Source organism: Anguilla anguilla, chromosome 5, assembly GCF_013347855.1.
Source record: "Anguilla anguilla isolate fAngAng1 chromosome 5, fAngAng1.pri, whole genome shotgun sequence".
NCBI lineage: Eukaryota > Metazoa > Chordata > Actinopteri > Anguilliformes > Anguillidae > Anguilla > Anguilla anguilla.
This window is the reverse complement of record NC_049205.1, coordinates 57,581,645-57,601,787: the sequence shown is the minus strand read 5'-3', so window position 1 is coordinate 57,601,787 and position 20,143 is coordinate 57,581,645. Positions and strand designations below refer to the sequence as shown.

At 47.5% G+C, this 20,143-nt stretch overlaps 1 protein-coding gene across 3 annotated transcripts; it reads left to right on the top strand.

Moving 5' to 3' along the window:
• Positions 1-996: 996 nt before the first annotated feature.
• LOC118227449 (zinc finger protein 821-like) lies at positions 997-15,800 on the top strand. 3 transcript variants are annotated; one of them, XM_035417934.1, is made up of 6 exons: positions 997-1,481; positions 7,707-7,838; positions 8,296-8,417; positions 9,684-9,782; positions 10,223-10,389; positions 11,355-15,800. In XM_035417934.1, the coding sequence occupies exons 1-6, from the start codon at positions 1,310-1,312 to the stop codon at positions 12,115-12,117; spliced, it is 1,455 nt and encodes a 484-aa protein (XP_035273825.1). In that variant the 5' UTR covers positions 997-1,309; the 3' UTR covers positions 12,118-15,800. The 3 variants fall into 3 exon arrangements, with proteins under 3 accessions (XP_035273825.1, XP_035273828.1, XP_035273826.1); XM_035417937.1 differs by having other exon boundaries at positions 997-1,494; XM_035417935.1 differs by lacking the exon at positions 9,684-9,782.
• The last annotated feature ends 4,343 nt before the right edge of the window (positions 15,801-20,143 follow it).

Here is a 20,143-nt window from a genome sequence, read left to right as displayed (position 1 = left end):
AAGCTCCACCCAAAAGGTTCCTGTACTTTCGGAAAGTACTACCCCCCGAGCAGGAACGTTTTGGGAGGTAAAACAAAGCCCCCAGAACTACATTTAGACCCTAGTTCCTGCGGTGGAAACGCACTGAGTTCCTCAAAAGGTTCCTAGTTCCGGGGTATAGTTCCTGCGGTGGAAACGCGGCTTAACTTCCTAAAGTTCCACAAAGAGATATGGGTTCATAACGGGATTCAGCAATCAATTAAATTGCCTTAGGTACCTTATGCACAGATTGGATATTGCATATTGTTGTTCTGAAAATAAACCTGAGCAACCACACAGAGTGATTTATAAATTGACAAAGCAATAATTATAACGACAACACGAACAGTAATCATAACTGGAATAAAAATATACCATGTTGTTATTTTACCTTCTTCTTATTCTTAATACTACTACTACTACTACTACTACTACTACTAATAATAATAATAATAATAATAATAAACAAGGTGGCAGTAACTTGGCAACGGAATATAACTTCATTCTTTTTAGGCTTCATTCTTTATAAAAAACCAAAGTGCTCATTACAATAGTTTACCACATCAGTGTAGATCAAATAATGAGCATGACGATTTTTCAAACAATTTCAACATTCCACCCTTTACTGCTCTAAATGATCACACATGATTACTGACTCCTAAACACGAACACTCTAAATAAAAATAAATTATTTATCAACGCGTTCCTTTAAAATATATGCGTTTATTTATTCAAAAATGTTCGCATGTGTTTGAGAAAAATTAATCGAAGTAGGCTACAATCAAAATAGTGAAACACTACATGTCTTGTCGACGGAAGCGTATCCTTTCATTCTCAAACCAATATAAAACTAGTGCATTCAGTGCGGGGAGAAAGCTACAGTACGGTATACTCCAATTATTATTTACCCATCCCATAATTCCTCAGCATGCGATCTATCCTCTGTGTTTCATTTAAGTGTCGATGGTGTCTCTCTGCAGTGTTTTGGCTAAGCAACAGCGACACGGATTTGGGATTGCTGGAGACTGCACGGCACACAGAACATCACAACCCGAGGCTGAATTTTGTCTCAGTCGAGACATTTTTATATGTATTAATTGATCAGTTTGTCCAATTTATGTGTTATTGCAGCAAAGGACTATTTTGGATTATTTATCTTACATTTTTGTTCAATCGCCCCCCTTCATATTAATAAGCTCCGATTTCGTGTGGCAACCCGTCTTTTCATCGTTGACTTGTTCTGGTAGACAATTTTGATAATCACCGTTTTTTTTAATTTTTTTTTTTTTTTATGTTTATGCGATCTGAATGCACTCCCAACGGGTGCCTTTTTTGGGAATATATACTGACCAGCAAAATCGTTGAAAACTGTCGGGGCTTGGAGGAGATTCGAGTTTTTTCCTGCCGGGAGCGGGGGTATAATATGTCCAGGCGAAAACAGACCAACCCCTTCAAAGTTAATTGTAGGTATCTCAGGTATTGTACATTATATTTTGCCTGATTTCGTGTTTGTGTGCTGAGATGTTTTTTTTAAGGCGCAGTGCCTATATAGATAGCCAGCTAGCTTACTTTTTGGCTATTTCACTCGCCATTGTAGATGCGCTATTTATTAAGGTCTGTTCGTTCTGTTTCGTTAAGTAACAGTGTCGGGCACTTTGTTTTTATTTTATGACGGAAACTGCTTTGACATGGTTATCTACCTTAAACCCTGTTATTAATATATCCATGAGTAGGATAGCTAGTTAGAATGCATCGACAAGGGGCAAGACATTGCAGTGTGTTTCGCGGAAGCGGTCTCGTTTCAGTGTTGTACTGTAGCCTATGTAGTAAGAAAAATACATCTCAATCTAGCAGCATCATGAAAGAACATTTTCCAAACAACCATAGCTGGCAATAATGTTTGCTAATTTAAAATTGCACTTCAGAATAGATTTGCGCTCGATATATACTTAAAAAAATTAATTTAAACTACAATTTCGCATGAACCTGTTTACTGGCAGTGTGATAAAATGTCTGATTGGGTTTTTTCTGTAAAATTGTGCCTTGCACAGAGAAGTGCATTCGTGTTGTGTTCTTTATCCGCGGTACGTCTCTAAACAACGGCTGCTGTGGATGCTGTGCTGTACAAGCCATCATTAATGTTTTTGGTTTCAAATTTACATGTGAAAGATGTGCACGAAAATGTTGAGTTATGAAAATAAAAAATGGATAAGCTCATGTCTTGTTATAAAACAAAGTCATATGGGGTTCACGTAAGGGAAGGTGTTGAGACGTGTAGTTCAGTTAACCACCTTGGGGAGACTGCAGCACACAGAACATTGAAACTTTATTTCATTAAATTAGATTTACCGACTCTGGTTTTCTTTAATTTGGTCGTGCTGGTATCACTGGTTCAGGGTTCACTTACTTCACATAATAACCTGCGTTGTGCTAGTTTAAAAACTTGCTCCAGCATGTTCGGTTCTCACTCAGCGCTCCTTGCAGTTGGTATACTGTGGTTGTTAATGACTAGCAATCACTTGAGCAAAGCTAGGTCCCGATTTGTCATGTGCATATTAATGGTTACTGCTGATGCCCCCGAGCTATGAAACCTAGTCCTATGAGTCAAGTGCCAAACGTAGCTCCCTCACCTTTCCTGCTCAACAACACTGGTCATATACACCTGCTTTGAGACTGTCAGCATTTCTTTCTTCTGTTTGTTAATTCATGTAGGCCTACTTCTTTTTGTATGATGAACGTATTTGCCTCCTTGCTCACTACAAAAGCTAGGAGTCTTCAAGGAGACTTTAGTTTAGACTCCAATCTCCGGTACACGTCTGACCCATTTGACAGTCTCAGTGTAGGACTATTTGCAGTGCCAGGGCGTTGAACCCAGAACTGGTGTTCTCAGCCATTTTCCGAACTCTAGCCTACATTTGCAAAGTAAATGTTGAGTCATATATGTCTGGAAAAATCCAATTACAGTCTCGAGGAATGATTATTGCTCTGTCATGAGTGGTGAATGCCCTGTTTTTCTCTCATTTAACATTCATAAAGTTGTCTCTAGTCAGCAGAGCAGAATAGCTTGAGCGAGAAATGGTTGGGAGAGAGGGCTGTAATTTGACGATTTTACAGTGAAACTTGTCTTTAAAAGAGGGGTGAAGATGAACAGCTATTCATTGAAAATGATGAAGTTATATCCTGAATCCTCTTTTGTCTGGCAGCTTTTAACATAAAATGGCAGTGATGAAAACATTTTCTTTTGATGGTGTCATTTTGTATTGTAACTGCCATATTCAGGCTGACATAAATAGCTCATGCTTTTCACACATCCACTTGTGCCCTGTTTGGTAAAAGAATTCTGGTTACATTCTGCACACAAAGTTAATTTACAACAGCCCACCAGGGAGTCAGACTATTAAATCTTCCAGTTACTGGCTCAAATCCTTATTCATGGTGCTGCCACTACGAGTGACGTCCTAGCCCAATACTTTGAGCCACTGGCCTAACTGGCACTGACTACAGCAGCATCAGGACCTTAGCCATTTGAATTAATTGGGGGCCCCAGGAGATGTTCAAGTTCAGCAGGTGAGAGCTTCCCTAAGAGCAAAGTGGGTCGCTGGGACCCTGCTGATGTGTTGGGTTGCTGTGCTTCTGAGCGCCTGCTAGCCCGCGGCAGAAAATATAAGGGGTCAAAGGACTCAAATCCGCCCGAGGGGATTGCAGGCGGTAATCTTGACCAGTTAGCATTCGGCCCATAGGCTTATCTTCTAAACATAGTGTGTTTTAACAGGGCCTTGTGAAATGTATTTTGGCCTGGTTGACTTAATACCCTCACTGTCTGCAACCCAACCGATGGACCCTAAACAAAGTGAAGCCACAGGAACGCAACTCGACCCAGCTAAGCACGTACCCTGTAATTAGGGATTGTGGGGTCTGATCTGAGACCTAAATACTACCCTGAATTATCCTAACCTCGTCTCGTGCTAGCACAACAGACCCTGCAAGATATTGGCATGTCCCTGTTCTGTGTAGGCTACTTTTTTTTGTTGCTGATTTTAGAAATGAAGACGATGCCTTTTTCCCTTGGAGGAATGATTTTAACTGCAGTGAAAGATCCTTTTAATTGGGCATGCCAGGATCAAATTGGTTTTCCTTTTTCCAGTTAGCTGGCTAACATGTGAAGGGTTATTTTTGGTTTTCATGTTTGGGTGTTTATTTCCATTTGCATAACATTGCAGAACCGACCGGGTTCCTTTGCTGAACAGTTATCTAGGGGAGAACCTCACTAAACAAAGCTTTGGGTTTAGCGGTATTTGATGAAAGAAAGTTTGCTTTATTGAAAGTGGCAGAATTTTAGTGATTGACTGTTTTAGGAATCATCAAAGTGATTTCAAGGAAAAGGATTTAGTGGCAAGATTTACTTGAAACGTGTAACCATAGGGTTCACTTTTATGTTTAATGGAACATAGAGTGCATGTTCTTTCGGTGGTTATCTAAGGCATTTTTCTATCGGGGTAGGAGCTCTGTGAAAGCAACGTTTGCCAATATAAATATTATCCTGCTGATGTACTCTCTGTGATGAAGACTAGCCCTCGTCCTGTCTGTATTCCAGGCCTGCTAATGTGTCTTATGGCACATACTGTACATACAGTACACCTCAGTCCTGGGTCAGGTGCCAGTGCACACACCTGCTGTAGGATCAGCCCTTGGGAAACATGGCGAAAGGGCACACGGATGTGGTCATGGCACTCACAGCGAGCTGCATCCCTTTGTACACTTCTTAGCTGAGGGGCGACATAGCTCGGGAGGTAAGACCGATTGTCTGGCAGTCGGAGGGTTGCCGGTTCAAACCCCGCCCTGGGCATGTCGAAGTGTCCTTGAGCAAGACACCTAACCCCGAACCCCTAACTGCTCTGGCGAATGAGAGGCATCAATTGTAAAGCGCTTTGGATAAAAGCGCTATATAAATGCAGTCCATTTACCATTTAGCAGGGAAATGTGAAGCCAAAGAGAATGTATAGATTTTTGCTGTGAAACGGTGTGATGCTGTGAAATGGTTTTGGTGGACGGCTGACCAGTGGGAGGTCTCTGTAGGAGAGGTCACTTGGAGGGGGGGGGGGGGGTGCGGGGTGCGGGGGGGAGTCACACACATTCTTCCACCCATCTGGGATACCATTCTGGCTCTTTTGAGAGGAAAGAGGAGGTTGGGATGGGGATAATCTGTTCCCTGCATCCCAGCTCCTGGGCTCTGGGGATGGGGGGGTGGGGTGTGTGGTGGGGGGTGGGGTGCCCAATCCACAACTGTGTGGAAGAGGCACAGAGGCCCCAGTAATTTCCCACCAAAATTTCCTGAAGAGGTGGAATGTGGGGATGGGTGGATGTGTGTATGTAGGGGGGGGGGGGGTCTTTGGGTAAAGTTGGTAGTTGGATTAAACATCACCCCCGGTGCTCAGTGCTGGAGTAGAGTTTTGGAATTCTGTCTTTGTCTGTTTTGTTTTGTCTCCCTCCCTCCCCCCACCTCCCCACCCCCACCCCCTTCTCTCCTCTCCTGTGTCTGTTGGCTGATGAGTTTGTCTCTTTGTCTGGTTTCAGACAGACACTGCGTCACCTTCTGCCTACAGACTCACAGACTCGCAGAGATAACATCAGAGTGGCAGGAGAGAGGGGGAGAGAGGAGAGAGAGAGGGAGGGAGGGAGAGAGACAGATGTACAGACAGAGCGCGGAGGTGGGGGATGGGTAGTTCTCTCCCATCAGTCTCTTGCTGTGCGGCGTTTCCCGACAGCCTGTCACAGCAGTTCATAGTTCAGCTGCACTCAGGCCCCGCTCAGCCGTCGCAAACAACCGACCCTGTTGCACCGGGCGAAAGGGACGAAAAATGTATTTTAACCCCCGTTCTGCCTGTGGAATGGTTACTGGAGGATTGCGTTCCACTGAAAAATGAACAGTGGAAAGGTTTATTTAGAACTCACCCCCCCCCCGTCCCCGTCCCTTCCTGCCACCCCCACTGTGTTTCTCCTGGATTATACATGAAAGCTGTCATTTATTGCTGGCAGCTCTCTCTGACTGACGTTCACCTCCATTTTGGGGGGGGGGGGGGAAAGCGCAGGCACATTGGCTGTGGCGCAGAAAGAGCAGGGCCGAGTGTTGTGGAAAAGCTTGACGTTGATGTTTGATGTGGACAGGACGGCGTGTGCCGTCTCGTTACTGGCCCGTGCGCCGTGTGGGTTGAGACAGGTTCTCTGGAAGCTGCTCGCGGTGAGTCTGGGCAGAGCCGAGCTTTCAAAGCCCGAGCCTGCTGCTCTGCCTGCAAACGTACGCGGGAGAGACGAGACCAGAGGCGAGCGACGGGTCTGTGCGGCGCCACCTACAGGCAGCGAGGGGAACTGAGGGAGCAGCAAGGGGAACTGAGGGAGCAGCGCTGAAACTCTCCAGTGGAGGGATAGAGCATGGCTGTGAAGGGAAGTCTGCATTGGGGAGAGAGAGAGGCAGTTACACTATGGAGAGGGAGGTGGAGGTGTCTTGGAGTGAGAGAGGAGGTCTGGGTTATGGAGAGGGATGAGGAGGTCTGTTTGAGTGGGAGAGGAGATCTGGAGTTATTGAGAGGGATGAGGAGGTCTGTTTGAGTGAGAGAGGAGGTCTGGGTTATGGAGAGGGATGAGGAGGTCTGTTTGAGTGAGAGAGGAGGTCTGGGTTATGGAGAGGGATGAGGAGGTCTGTTTGAGTGAGAGAGGAGGTCTGGGTTATTGAGAGGGATGAGGAGGTCTATTTGAGTGAGAGAGGAGGTCTGGGTTATGGAGAGGGAGGAGCAGGTCTGTTTAAGTGAGAGAGGAGGTCTGGGTTATGGAGAGGGATGAGGAGGTCTGTTTAAGTGAGAGAGGAGGTCTGGGTTATGGAGAGGGAAGTGAAGGTGTGCTGGAGTGAGATGAGGAGGTGTGCATTATGAGGAGAGAGGAGGAGATGTGTTCTGTAGGGAAGGGAGCAGGGCCTGCATGCTGCCCAGCTGAAAGGGGGGGAGGGGCTAATGGGCTGTGCTGGAGCTACAGAACGGACCACCACCCGTGGGAATGCTGTGTGTGTGTGTCTGTGTGTGTGTGTGTGTCTGTGTCTCTGTGTGTCTGTGTGTGTATGTGTTTATGCATGTATGCATGCACGTGTTTGTATGTGCATGCTCCTGGTGTTCCGTTTCTCTGAATGTGCGGGTTGCTGTGAGAGCATGTGTGTGTATGTTAGTGCACCGGCCCCCAGTGTCTGCATTTCTGCTCACCGCTGTGCATGATCCTGCACAACAGCAAGTGAACTGAGCTGTGTGCTTTTCAGAACGGGAATGTGGATTTTGCAGTTTGCTGCCTGGCAGCGTGTGTGTGTCTGTGTGTGTGTATTACAACGTTTTGTTTTGGAAAGAAGTGGTTGTGAAATTATTGTGCACTGCAGAGAAGCTCAAAGTGCTAATTGAAAGTGCTTACTGCTCTTTACTGGAGTTGGTTGCCTCACGTTTACATGGAGTCAGCATTCTCCTATATCTCTGAGAGCAAATCAACTGCTGTCTTAGTCAGACTCTGTTCCCATGGTGATAGTGGATATAGGTAATCCAGGAATGATGTCACCTAACTGAAAACAGAGGCGCTCCATGGATGGCCAGAAGGCATCTACAAATCACTGTTCTTAGCCAACACACTTTTTGATTGTCCCCTGTCTCCCTCCCCAGGGCCTTTCCCCCCCGCAGGGCTGAGCGGTCCTGAACTCGCGCTGAAGATGGAGGGCAGGGAGGACCTCGCTGAGGACAGCGAGTGCCACAGCAGCTACTCCCAGGAGCCCGAGGAGCAGGACAGCATGTCGGGTGAGCCCAGAGGGTGGGTGGGCCTGGGTCTGGGCAGGGGGGCCTGTAGTTTGGGATGGGATCACTGGGGATTCATTGTACGTCATGTGCTTGGCACCATTGTAACACATGCATCTCTTTTCCTTTGTTTTACTTTTAACCCTTTGAATGGTAGGTTTTTCAGAATGTTTTTTCAAAAGTCAGTGTTCTAGAACTGCATTGCTTAGTAATTAGTGGTGATTGTTACATCCGCAATGGAATGTTCAGTTGAGAACATTCTAATCACACGTTTGTGCGCATGTCTGTAGTATTGCTGGAACCTGGTGAGAGACTGCAGGTGAGCAGTATCCTCTGAGTTAACTCTGAAGTGACGCTGTAGGTGCGCTAACATGCACGTCCACGCCATCCCAGTAAAAAGGAACAGAGGTAAACAAACAGAACAAAGCCTGTGTAACGGGCGGGGCTGCTGTGTCTGCAGACGACAGCGACAGCGACCTGGACAACCCGGGCGAGGACTCGTCCTCCAACAGCTCCGCCGACGACAGCATGACGGGCATGAAGAGCTGCCGGGCGTCCCTGCAGGAGGGCCACCTGAAGGAGGTGAGCCCCAGTTCAGCTGAGCGCGCTCAGTGACCCACCGGGGGGGGGGGGGGCATTACGGGACGGAAACGGTTATACTCTAAACCAGGGGTGCCCAATCTTATCCGAAAAGGCGCCGGTGTGGGTGCAGGTTTTGGTTTTAGCCCGGCACTGAGACACCTGATTCTACTTGTTAAGGTCTTAAATGGGAGAGGGAGATGGAGAGATAGAGAGAGATAGAGAGAGAGAGAGAGAGGACCAGAGCAGAGAAGGTGCCATGGCAGGGCTCAAGACTCAGACCACACCACACGTCTCGCCCTAATAGACTGAAACTCAAAGTTAAAGTTCTAAGACGGTCTAGTGGGGTTTGCCGTGATATCGTTATGGTTTCCACCATCGTTTTTCAGGAGCCTTTATTAAAGGACGCGACGTGCTCTCAACGGTATCTCAGAAACATCTAGTCTCTCTGGCCCCAGTACGTGCACTTCCTGCCGGCCTGCCGTCCTCCACAGAGACGTGTTTCTGATCAACAGATGGCTGGAGGAGAAAATAAACGAAGAAGATGGGCACCAGACACAGGAGAAAAAAAACAAGAAAAACATTTAAAATTGAATTGCAAATAGATCGCCACTCTTTATCACTTTATCGCTTGGAAAACGGGAACCACTTAAGTTTTGGTCATCAGCAGGAAGTGCAGTCCTCCTCAAACAGCTCTTTCACGGGCTTATTTTGGGCGTGACCTCGTGCGTCCCGCGGGGATTCCTCTCTCGCGCGCTGCGGCAGGTTTGCCGCGACACTCCAGGAACTGCTCCAGTGCTCCTACTGGCAGCAGGCCTTGGGGTCCTGCAAGCAAGGGCTGCCCTACATAATGCCTGAAGTAAATGTGCGCTACCACACTGCTATGCCAGACAAGTTACTGTACATACAGCCACCACTCACCCCAGTCTGTCTCCCTACGCATACACGCACTCACTCACACACACGTGCACACGCACTCTCACACTCACACGTGCACACACGCTCACTCTCGCACATGCACATGCACACTCACGCACACTCACACACACACATGCACCAAGTTATCTCCCTCTCCCACACCCCATGAACTGGAAACACACTCAGAGATTTAATTCGCTCTATAACCTCAGTGCACTCAAAGGAGGACACGTTGCGCATGCTAATCTGCCGCCTCACAGAGTTCGGCCTGTTGGGTCCGTCGTCGGTTAGCCCCGCCCCCCGCGCGCTCCGCCGCCGCCGCCGCTAACAGGCTTGCACTTCGCCCCACAGGAGAGCGAGGAGGGGGCCGACCCGGGGAACGGTTACATGTGCCCTCTGTGCACTCTGGAGTTCGGCAGCGCTGAGCGGCTCGTAGCGCACGTCTACCAGGTGAGCAGAGCGGCGGGGCGGCGGGGGCGGCGGGGGCAACGGGGGCAACGGGGGCAACGGGCCCGGCCTCTCCTGAAGCCCCCGACGCGCTCCGAGGGCTGTGATCACCTCTAAACCCCTCACTGGCTGCTCCCGTCAGTATGAGCGCGATCGGGCTGGGGGCTGGGAGCCAGGGGATGGGGGCTAGGGGTGGGGTGTGGCCAGGTGATTTGGGAATGGCGATGAGAGGGAGAGAGAGAGAGAGAGAGAGAGGAGTGGAGTGAACATATTGTGGTAATGGTGGGCGTAGTGTAAGGAGTCAAGCTCTGACTTCTAGTTGTGATTTAAATGGACATTGGAGATTTACCTCACACCCACTCTTTCTCTGTCTCCCTCCCCCTCTCCCCCTCTCCACTCTTTCTCTGTCTCCCTCTCTCCCCCCCCCCCCCCCCCCCCGGCAGCACACAGCGATGGCGGGCAGCAGGAGCAGCTACGTGTGCCCGGTGTGCGCTCGCGTGCTCAGCTCCCCCGGCTCTCTGGGGCGCCACCTGCTCATCCACTCAGAGGACCGGCTGTCCAACTGCGCTGTGTGTGGAGCACGCTTCACCGACTGCAGCAGCTTCAACAGGTCTGTCCCTGTACGCACGCACACACAAGTATACACACATACATATACACACACACACGCACACACACACAGATATACACACGCACATACACACACACACATGCATGTACATGCACACACACACACATGTACACGTACACACACGCACATACACACACGTACACACACACACACGTACACACACGCACACACAAATATACACACGCACATACACACACACACACACAAATATACACACATACATATACACACACACACGCACACACAAATATACACACATACATATACACACATGCATACGCACGCACACGCACACACACAAATATACACACGCACATACGCACATACACACACACACACACACGCACACACAAATATACGCACGCACACACACGCACACACACACACGTACACACACGCACACACAAATATACACACGCACATACACACACACACACGCACACACACATGCATACGCACACACACGCGCACACGCACACGCACACACACAAATATACACACGCACACACACGCACACACACATGCACACACACACACACACGCACACACAAATATACACCCGCACATACACACACACACACGGGCACACACACACATACACACACACACACACACGCATGCACATGCACATACACATATATAAATACACGCACACACACATGCACAGACATGCGCGCACACGTACTCACACACACATAAAAGGGGGATGGAAAAGTCTACTCTGTGAGTTAATGAAGGATGCTGTCATTTTAGAGTGCGCCATGTTTTCCTGGTTCAAAGCCCAGTTTACAGCCTGAGGCTGGGCTTTGTGCTTTAGAACGGGGGCTGTGACAGACGTGCAGATTAAAGGAGACCGTTCAGTTTTCTGGGTGACAGAAGAGGGAGGTGTTGAGCGGGGTCCTGTAACCACGCCCCTTTTCCCCCCTCCCACGTCTGGCCTGCAGGGAGAAGCTGAGAGAGTTCCTCAGCGCCGGCCACTCAGAGAGCAGCAGCAGCGACGAAGCCTGCCCCCTGCCTCCGCCCCTCTCCGGCCCCGCCCACAGCCCGAGCCCCGCCCTCCCCTCCCTGACGGACAGCCTCTTCTCCCCGCCCCCGTCCCTGCCGCCCCTCCCGGACGGCCTGGGCCCCCCCGGCGCGGGGCTGCCCCCGCTCCCGGACCTCCTGAGCCCCGTGCCCGTGTACCCGGCCGGGGTGCTGCTGGTGTGCAACGGCTGCGCGGCGTACCGGCGGCTGGCGGCGGCGGCGGCGCGGTCGCCGGACGCCCAGGCGTGGGCGGGGCAGGGGCAGGAGGGGCAGGAGCCCGCGGAGGCGCGCGGGCAGCGGCTGGAGCGCGAGCGGCTGGCCAAGCAGACCAAGCGGGCGCGGGAGTCGGCCGAGGAGCGGGAGCTGCGGCGGCTGCGCGACCGGCAGGCCAAGCGGCTGCAGCGCATGCAGGAGACGCAGGAGCAGCGCGCCCGCCGGCTGCAGCGCGACCGCGAGGCCATGCGGCTGAAGCGCGCCAGCGAGACGCCCGAGCGGCGGCAGGCGCGGCTGGTCCGCGAGCGCGAGGCCAAGCGGCTCAAGCGGCGGCTGGAGAAGATCGACCCGTCGCTGCGCTCGCAGATCGAGCACGACCCCGCCGCCATGGCCGCCCTCACCGCCGACATGAGCCTCTTCCAGTTCCCCTGCCCCCCCCTGGACAACGGCGTCTTCATGAAGCTGCCCTAGCAGGGGCCGTACCTGCCCCCCCCCCTCCTTCTGCCTCAGCGGCCCCTGGGGACCGGCCCCTCTAGGGCCCCCAGACCAGACCAGGCCTGCAAAGTCCCGCCGATTTGCTCCTCGCCTGCTATTCGGCGACGTCACCCTGCTCGGCGAGGACCGGTCCGCTCTGAGGGGTTTGAGCTCACGCCCGTGTTAATGACCCTGTGCAATCACTTCTGTTCCATTAACGGAAAACGTTTACCTTTTCCAGATTTCTCAATGGGGGGAAAAACAGTTTTAACAAAATTTCATTTTGATTTGTTTTAAGTAAAATATTTCTTAAAAGCAGAGCAGGAGGATCGAGGGTGTGTCCCCTCTGTAATGAATATTCGTAAGTTCACTTTTTGTTGGCAGTCGCACAGATGGGACTTAAAATTGTGTTTAGTTCGCTAGCTAGCAGAAGATGTAAAACTACCCGTCTATGGAAAATGGCACCACCTGTGTCATAGACGGCATGGAAACCAACCAAATCAGTGGTCGGACTGGAGCGTTTACATTTAGCGACGTACGAGCCAATACTGGTCAATCCCAGTGACGGGAACATCGCTGCCTCCGCCTGTGTAGCGTGGGTAACTAGCTAAGGCGGCAAGCATGGCAGCTCGTCAGTTTCTCATCGAGCCTTCTACCGAATTTCCAATGTCAAAAACGAAGTTAGCTGGGTAGCTAGCCAATTATATTTTCCTTATATTGATAACAAAATTCCATACTATCTTTTTTTAACCTTTCTGACGTTAATTCGCTGCTCACCCTGTACTGACACAGCGTAGCGTAGCGTTAGCCAGCTAATTAAGCTAGTTATTCCATCTGAGCAGTGGTGTTCCTCCCAGTGCAGCTCTCTTAAACTCATTACATTCCTGACCCCCCACCGGTTTATACAACAAGCCATGATGCCCTCCGGCACAGGCGATATATGTAAAGTGACTGCAGATTGGTTTTTGATGTAAATCACCTCGTTAGTGATGTCAGAAACTAGGTTTTCAACAGTCAATGCCATATCCTCCAGCATCATGAGAACCTTCCTTCCAGGATAAAACAAAAAACAAATTCAAAATCTCGCGGAATAACACTTGCTTAATTGCATCGTATTTATTTTGTTATGTTCTTAATTTATAACTGAACTATTTAAAAAGGGTTATTTTGATTGCACAGGGTTTGTAAGGCGATCAAATGGTTAAAGAAAAATTCAAGAAGCTGTCGTCAGCAAAAAACTGAATTTATAAGGGCAGAGGAAACATTTTTAAAATAAGGTTGAATATTTTTTTTTATACAACGAACCGTAATATCGACTGGCAAGTTTAAACAAGATGGGACTTAAGAAAGAGATCCAGCGCTCAGTAACTCGTTGAACAGTACCTCTCTTCCAGAGTGGGAGAATCCGTTTGCACATGCGTCGACAGTAATGGGACTGGAGAATCAGCCGCTTTCAATCTGCTCTCCCCTCTTTTAATTTGCCAGCCCGCAGCTGGAGTCTACCCGGCAGCTATTCCCAAAGCTGCCAGCAGGGGGGGGGGGTCACTGGTTAGCTCATATCCACTGAATCTACTTCTACCTCTAAAAGGGCTCTGGCCTGGCCGATGGCTTCGTTGGCGGTACCGTAGCCGTTGGCGGCCGGCACGGAGGACCCTCAGTTTACAGACTCTCGCACCGCACACTTTTCAGACAACGCTATCTCAATCCAGTAACTCCCAAACAACCCATCCTACCTGAAAACGTCCGCACTTCAATGCAGAAATGCTTCTCTCTTTTTTTTTTTGTGGGGTTTTGTATTGTAAATGGTTATACGCTTATGGAGACGCAAAAACAAAGTCAGTGTCTAAATGTGTGGTGAAGAGTCAGTGCTGTATGAATGCTGATATTGCTGAATTTGACTGTTCCCTACTCTATCACTTCTTCACGTGCCACATTCTATCCCGTTTCTTCTCCCTCTCTCGCACGCACGCACGCAATACACAACAAAAGAAATCATCAAATTTCCCAGAAGAGTTTGTGAACCACACGGAGTAGCCAACGCCATTCCAGCCTGTATTTGTCTCCCTTATTCCCTCAGTTATTTGTGCGCGCACACACACATGCACACACGCGCACACGCACACACTCACCATTAGCTGTCACACTGACTATGTTGTGCCCAGTTTGCACGTTTGCACACCCGACACACACAGCCTCCAGTCAGGACGGGAACAGTTCTGTGCCGTGGCGTCCGGCACATCGCAGGCGGCGATATTCCCTGCTGCCGTTTCCCTACATCACCTCTGTACTGGCGAGGGGGAGCCAACACTTGGATTAAGAATGCTATTGTCCTCATGAGTCGGAGGCCATGACAGGTTTTCTTTCTTTCTTTCATCGTTTTGAGAAGTGTGATGTTGCCTTTGCCTGTATCACTGGAAATTTTTTTTTTTTTTTTTTACCTTCTTCGGGTTTTGAGAAACTTGACAAAGTAATTATACTGGAGTATTGTGAAACTAAGGTGTAATTAAGACAGGGAATTTAAGGACTGATAAACTGTTTTGAGCCATTCCAAGAACTAAGGAGAACATGAAGAGTGCACCTCTTTGTCACCATGGTAATGACTTATGTTCTCTGTCTTTTTTTTTTTTACCCCTGGCGGGGAAATGGGTGGCTCAGACTGCTATGCAACAGGAGTTTTATTCCAACCAGTGGAAAAAAATATTGACTTTTTTATAACTATGCAGATTGTGAGAAAGAAAAAAGGGTACGTTTATAGTGTAAGGAGCTACTGGGGGCTTCTGGGAATCCTGGAGGCTCTTTGTGCCCTGATGCCTGATGGGATATGGAGGCCTGGTCATGACAGAAGCCAGGCACTGCAGATTTTTTTTTTTTATTGTGACCTCAATAAGTGGGAGGGGTCCAGTCAGGAGTAAAAAATAAATAAATAAAAAATACTCACCTTTCACAATGAATTGTGGGAAGAGGTCACGGTTTGTGCTCCTGCTTGGATCTCATCCGTCGTTCAGCCATAAACATTTACGACTGGGGGAAAGCAGCAGGGTCTCTCCTGCGACTTTACTACGGCACACAGCAAGTTATGCAGTCAGCGTTCCGTCGACAGGTCCTTGCACAGAAGCAAAATGTTTCACGACTATCCCAAGCATCGTCTTATAACTTTTTTTTTTCTTCTTGATTTGAGATGTTTATTTCCTGTTCAGGGCCGGTTCATTATACACCATGTTTACAGCTTCTGGTATTATGCCTGCAGCACAAAGCACTGTGTTCTGGGATGACCTGGAGCATGGCCTACTGAGTTAGGAAATCAGTGTGTGATCCTCAAATGTTCTAAAGGAACCAGAACACTTTAAATTGCCACGGGACATTGTGTGTGTGTGTGTGAGTGAGTGAATGAGTGCAAGTGTGTCCAGGTTCTGTTAGAAACTTGGCCTAGTGTAACACACTGGCTTCGTTTAACACTGCATGTCAGCCTGCATTTGTTCTAGAATTAATTATGAGCCTGTGTTATAATTATTATTATGCCTACCCATTGCTGTTCTTATTAATTTAAGAATAGGGATACTACCTTATTGTTGAAACATTTGGCCTTTTTTTGGGTAGTTCACCAGGATACATTCTTCATGTTTACAGAAATAAAAAGGCCAAACATACTGTTGAATAATTAAAAGGAAGACTATTTATGATTTTTGTTGTAATGTATTGTGTCACTGTATATTTTGTGTGTGTGGGGTCCATTTGGAAGTCCGTTCTGCTACAGGACTAACGGGTGAAAAGGAGCAGATTGGTACCCTGAAGTCCTATTCGCACGGGACTAGTATTACCTGGGGACCTCATGTGATTTAGAAATTACCTCCCCACGTCTGTGTTTCGTGCGGCGCATTCGCACGGGAAAGGCGAAGTCTGTATTTTACTCGAATTTACTGACATTATCCCCCCGGACATGATTGAAAATGGCAAGGCTCTGCTCTGCGTAGCAGTAAAATACGACCCCAAGTCACCGAGATGCCGATTCGCACGGAACTAATATTATCACATTACCTCTGTGTTTAGCGAAATATTGTAGGTAATTTGCGGTGGAATTTTTACTTTACAAATTACGGACATGGCAGATTCGCACGGGATTAAGATCACAGACGACCTCCGCAATTATTACAAGTTACTAGAGGTCCCCAGGTAATAGGCTACTAGTCCCATACTAGGCTTTAGAGGCCTTTTCTTGTTCAGTGTTTCAGTAGTGGGAAAATTCATATTTGTTCTACAGATCAAATTTTAGCCAAAAACAAACACACATGCACACACACAAAAACAACAAATGGCATTTTCACTGGAGTAGATCTTAAATAATAGACTGACGTGTGTACGTGTGTGTTTAAATACACTCACACAAACTGTTTACTTAACGTTAAATATCGTTCATAAAAAGCTTTCATATAAATCTGTGACAGTAAAAATACACTATCTTTGTATCCTTTAGTACAGTGAATTAAAACCGGAAAATAAAACAAAAAAAGTAGGTCACAAAAAGATACAAATATACAATACAAATCTATTTTATTCAAAACAGGTACAAATAAATCGCAACAAAATATAGTTAATGCTTTTGAAAGTTCAGGTAGGTGTAGGGAATTCTAGGAAAAGGGAGCACTTTGGGTTGACAACTAAGGCTTCCGATAAGAATTAATACATATTGGTACAGCCATAAGATATTAAAACTCACTATACAAAGTTTATACAACCTGGATTATATTTGAGGATTCAATATTACATTTACATCATTGCATATAGTTTTGCAGTTTTTATGCATTAAATAAGAAAAAAAGATGCTGTTTATCTTAAATGTCACACGTCACATAAAAGCGGTGTCACATAGTGCCAAAAGTACGTCTATTTTGATTTTTATGTACGATTCTTTAAAACTCATAACCGTTCTCTCTCCTGATTTAGATGCATGCTACCAAACTGTAGCTGCCTTGCACACTGCTCTGTATTTGTCAGGGCTTCCAAAGTTAGCTATGATTACGCCACTGAACAGCGGCAGTTTATTTTCAAACGCCGAGATCGCGCGGTCCTGTCTCGCGCTCCGGCGCGAGAAAGCTCACGGGACGCAACAGACGATTCTCTCAGAAACGGCCGTTATCCTTTTTAAAAAATTAAAAAGAAACCCTCGGTTTTCAACTTTAATGTTTTGTTCCTCTCAACAACGTTCTCTCCGGATCATTAAAAAAATTTAAAATAAAAATGCTTACACGCTCGTCTGCCCCAAATGCACAATCCCCCTCTGAAATTAAGAGGGGAGATCATTGCTGGGCTCCAAACAACTTTCACAACACCAAGTGCCCTGACCTCTAGGGCCATTTCTTCACTATTGAGCCACTGTGACTTGAGCTAAACAATGAAAGGGGGTTGGGGGTTGGGGGCAAACTGTCCATTTCACCTTCACCCATAACACCCTATTGTACTAAAAAAATTTTTAAAAAGAAATTCAAGTTTACATTTTTGTATAAAGCCTGCACGTTGCTTACGCCTCCATTAATGGCACGGCCCTCCTTTTGACCACTTACAAACACTGTTGAAAAATACAAAAATAGCAATGCGTTTTACCTGACGGCTGTACCTCACAGCCTCATCTTCTGAAAATGAACGCACCGGGGGAGGGAGAGCCCCCCACCCCCACCAACATCTCGCACCGCCCAACATTCCCTGCACAAGGAACCAGCCTGCACTGCAGTAAAATGCTACCATTTAAGTATGAAACAAGAAGAGCCAAAGTAGTCATGGTTTCATAATTAAATCTGCTGACCTTTTGCAGTACAACTAACCCATGACTTATCATTCTAACATGTATATAACTGTTCTTAAGGCCTTACTGACAAAGGTATCAATATGCACACCATCATATATATATATATATATATATGAGAGAGAGGGAGAAAGATAGATAGATAGAGATAGATAGATAGAAAGATATTCACAAGCATGTAACTGCTGGTTGATTGCTTTTTAATGGTTTTATGTTATATTATTAAAGACTATTTAAAAAAACAACAATCAACCAACAGCTTATTTTTAATAACATTACAAGTCTATAGAAAGTAAGTGCAGACTTTTGTTTTTATTCATACAATATAAATAGACAATCAAGAGAAAGACGAGAGTGAGGTTTTATCAAAGTGCAGTGCTTTACGCGGCCACCCCTCACAAACCTGATCAGAGAGAGGCTGCCCACTCCCTCAGGGTTATAAGGAGATGGCTCTATCCTACTGTGTGTGTGTGTGCACGTTCATGTTTGTGTGTGTGTGTGTACGTGTGCGCATGTGTGTATTCATGTTTGTGTGCGTGTGTGTGTGTGTGTGCATGCATGTCCTGTCTGTGCACCGTGTCAAAGGGCATGCTGGGTAGGAGGGGTGAGTTGTGCAGTTGTCAGAGGTAATAGGTAGGTCATACAGAGTGAGAAAGAGAGAGAGAAAGGGAGAGAGGGGGGAGAGAGAAGGTGGGGGGAAATGGAGGGAGGGAGAAGGAAAGAGAAAGCGCCCAACAAAACATCGCCGTGGCGCAGGAACTGCTGTCTCTAGGAAACGACTCGAGCACCAGGGCCTCTGTGCCGGTCGAGAAACGGGGGGGGGGGGGGGGTTCACCTCACAAAGCGACCAGCCCACACTAGCTACACGGGAAGAAGCAGCCCCCCCCCAGTTAACAGGCTTAACGCTGCAGACAGCATCAATCTCACTGCTGCCGAACTTCCCAGCTTTAAACGCGCTGAAACGGGAAACTACACGGCCTACGGCGGGTTTAGAACACTGAACTCGCCCACGGACCTGTGGCCCCGCCAGAGTCACAGGCCCTACGGTTGCCCACAGCAACGCAAAGACACACAATTATGGGGTGGAATGGGGATCAGGCACAAGGAACACTGCGCTTTATGTAGACATGATGCAGTGCTGCACTGCCAGCGAAGGGCAATGGTGCCAACTAGTATTACGGAGGAAGAGGAGGAAAAACACATCAATCACCAGCTGTCAGGCTTGTTTTGATGGTTTCATAATGAACAATGCAATTGCCATTGAAATTCACAGGCCGGCATCTGAATGGAATTAAGCTTTTGGTACATTTCCAAAAGGCAATTGGCAACTTGCTTCCATCTTGAGCCAAATTCGCTCCACCTAAACAAGCAGAGTATTTACAATCTAGACCTTAAAAACAGGTTGTGAGTTCAGTTCAAATCATCATAATGATTTGGATTGGCAGGATTCAATGTTTTTTTTTTCCTCAGTTGAGCCAATCTCTTCTAATGGATTACTCAATTCGGTCACTGACTTCAACCCATTAACTTTCAGTAGTGCTGAGCTACATTCGTCTCGCTGTTTCTCCCACCACAATCAGGTGAGGTCTGCCTGGATTCATTCAAACACTGAATGGAAATTAAATTGAATCTCTTGGATCACACAATGCTGTCAGATTTACTTTTACGGCTGCATTTGACCTAGAAACTCCGAAAGCAGTTTTTGTCCCCACCTTATGACCTTAAAGGTATTCAAAAGATTATTCACCGCTGGGTTTGAAAATAAATAAGTAATTATTTGTATATATTAGCGACAGCGGTTCAGTGCTGCACGAGGTTCAATGCTGCAGAAGACCAGAATAGATGCACACAGATAGACAGCATACCTTTGCCCATCTACTTTATGGTGAGGGGATCCAAAAGGAAGACGAGTAAAACAGGTGGATGAAGAGAAAGAGAGTGAGTAAGAAGATCGCTGTACAGTGTCAGCACATTGGGGAAATCATGAAGGGCAATGTAAACAGACCAGAGCAGACGCACACAAACAACGCAGCGGGAGATTACAGCGATGATTAAGAACAGACCAGAGTAGACGAAACTGGAGACTGTTGTGGTGGTGTGACTGGATCGACAGATCTGAATTAAGACAGCTGAACTGGAGCATCGCCGTGACAACGCAGCACAACAGTCCAGGATTTGCAAAGTCAAGCGAAAGCACAACAGGAACACAACAGCCCAAAAACAAGC

Coding starts and splice junctions, on each gene's coding strand:
- LOC118227449 (XM_035417934.1), top strand. CDS start 1,310: ATGTTTATGCGATCTGAATGCACTCCCAACGGGTGCCTTTTTTGGGAA. Junction 7,839..8,295: donor GGAGCAGGACAGCATGTCGG/GTGAGCCCAGAG, acceptor CTGTGTCTGCAG/ACGACAGCGACAGCGACCTG. Junction 8,418..9,683: donor AGGAGGGCCACCTGAAGGAG/GTGAGCCCCAGT, acceptor TTCGCCCCACAG/GAGAGCGAGGAGGGGGCCGA.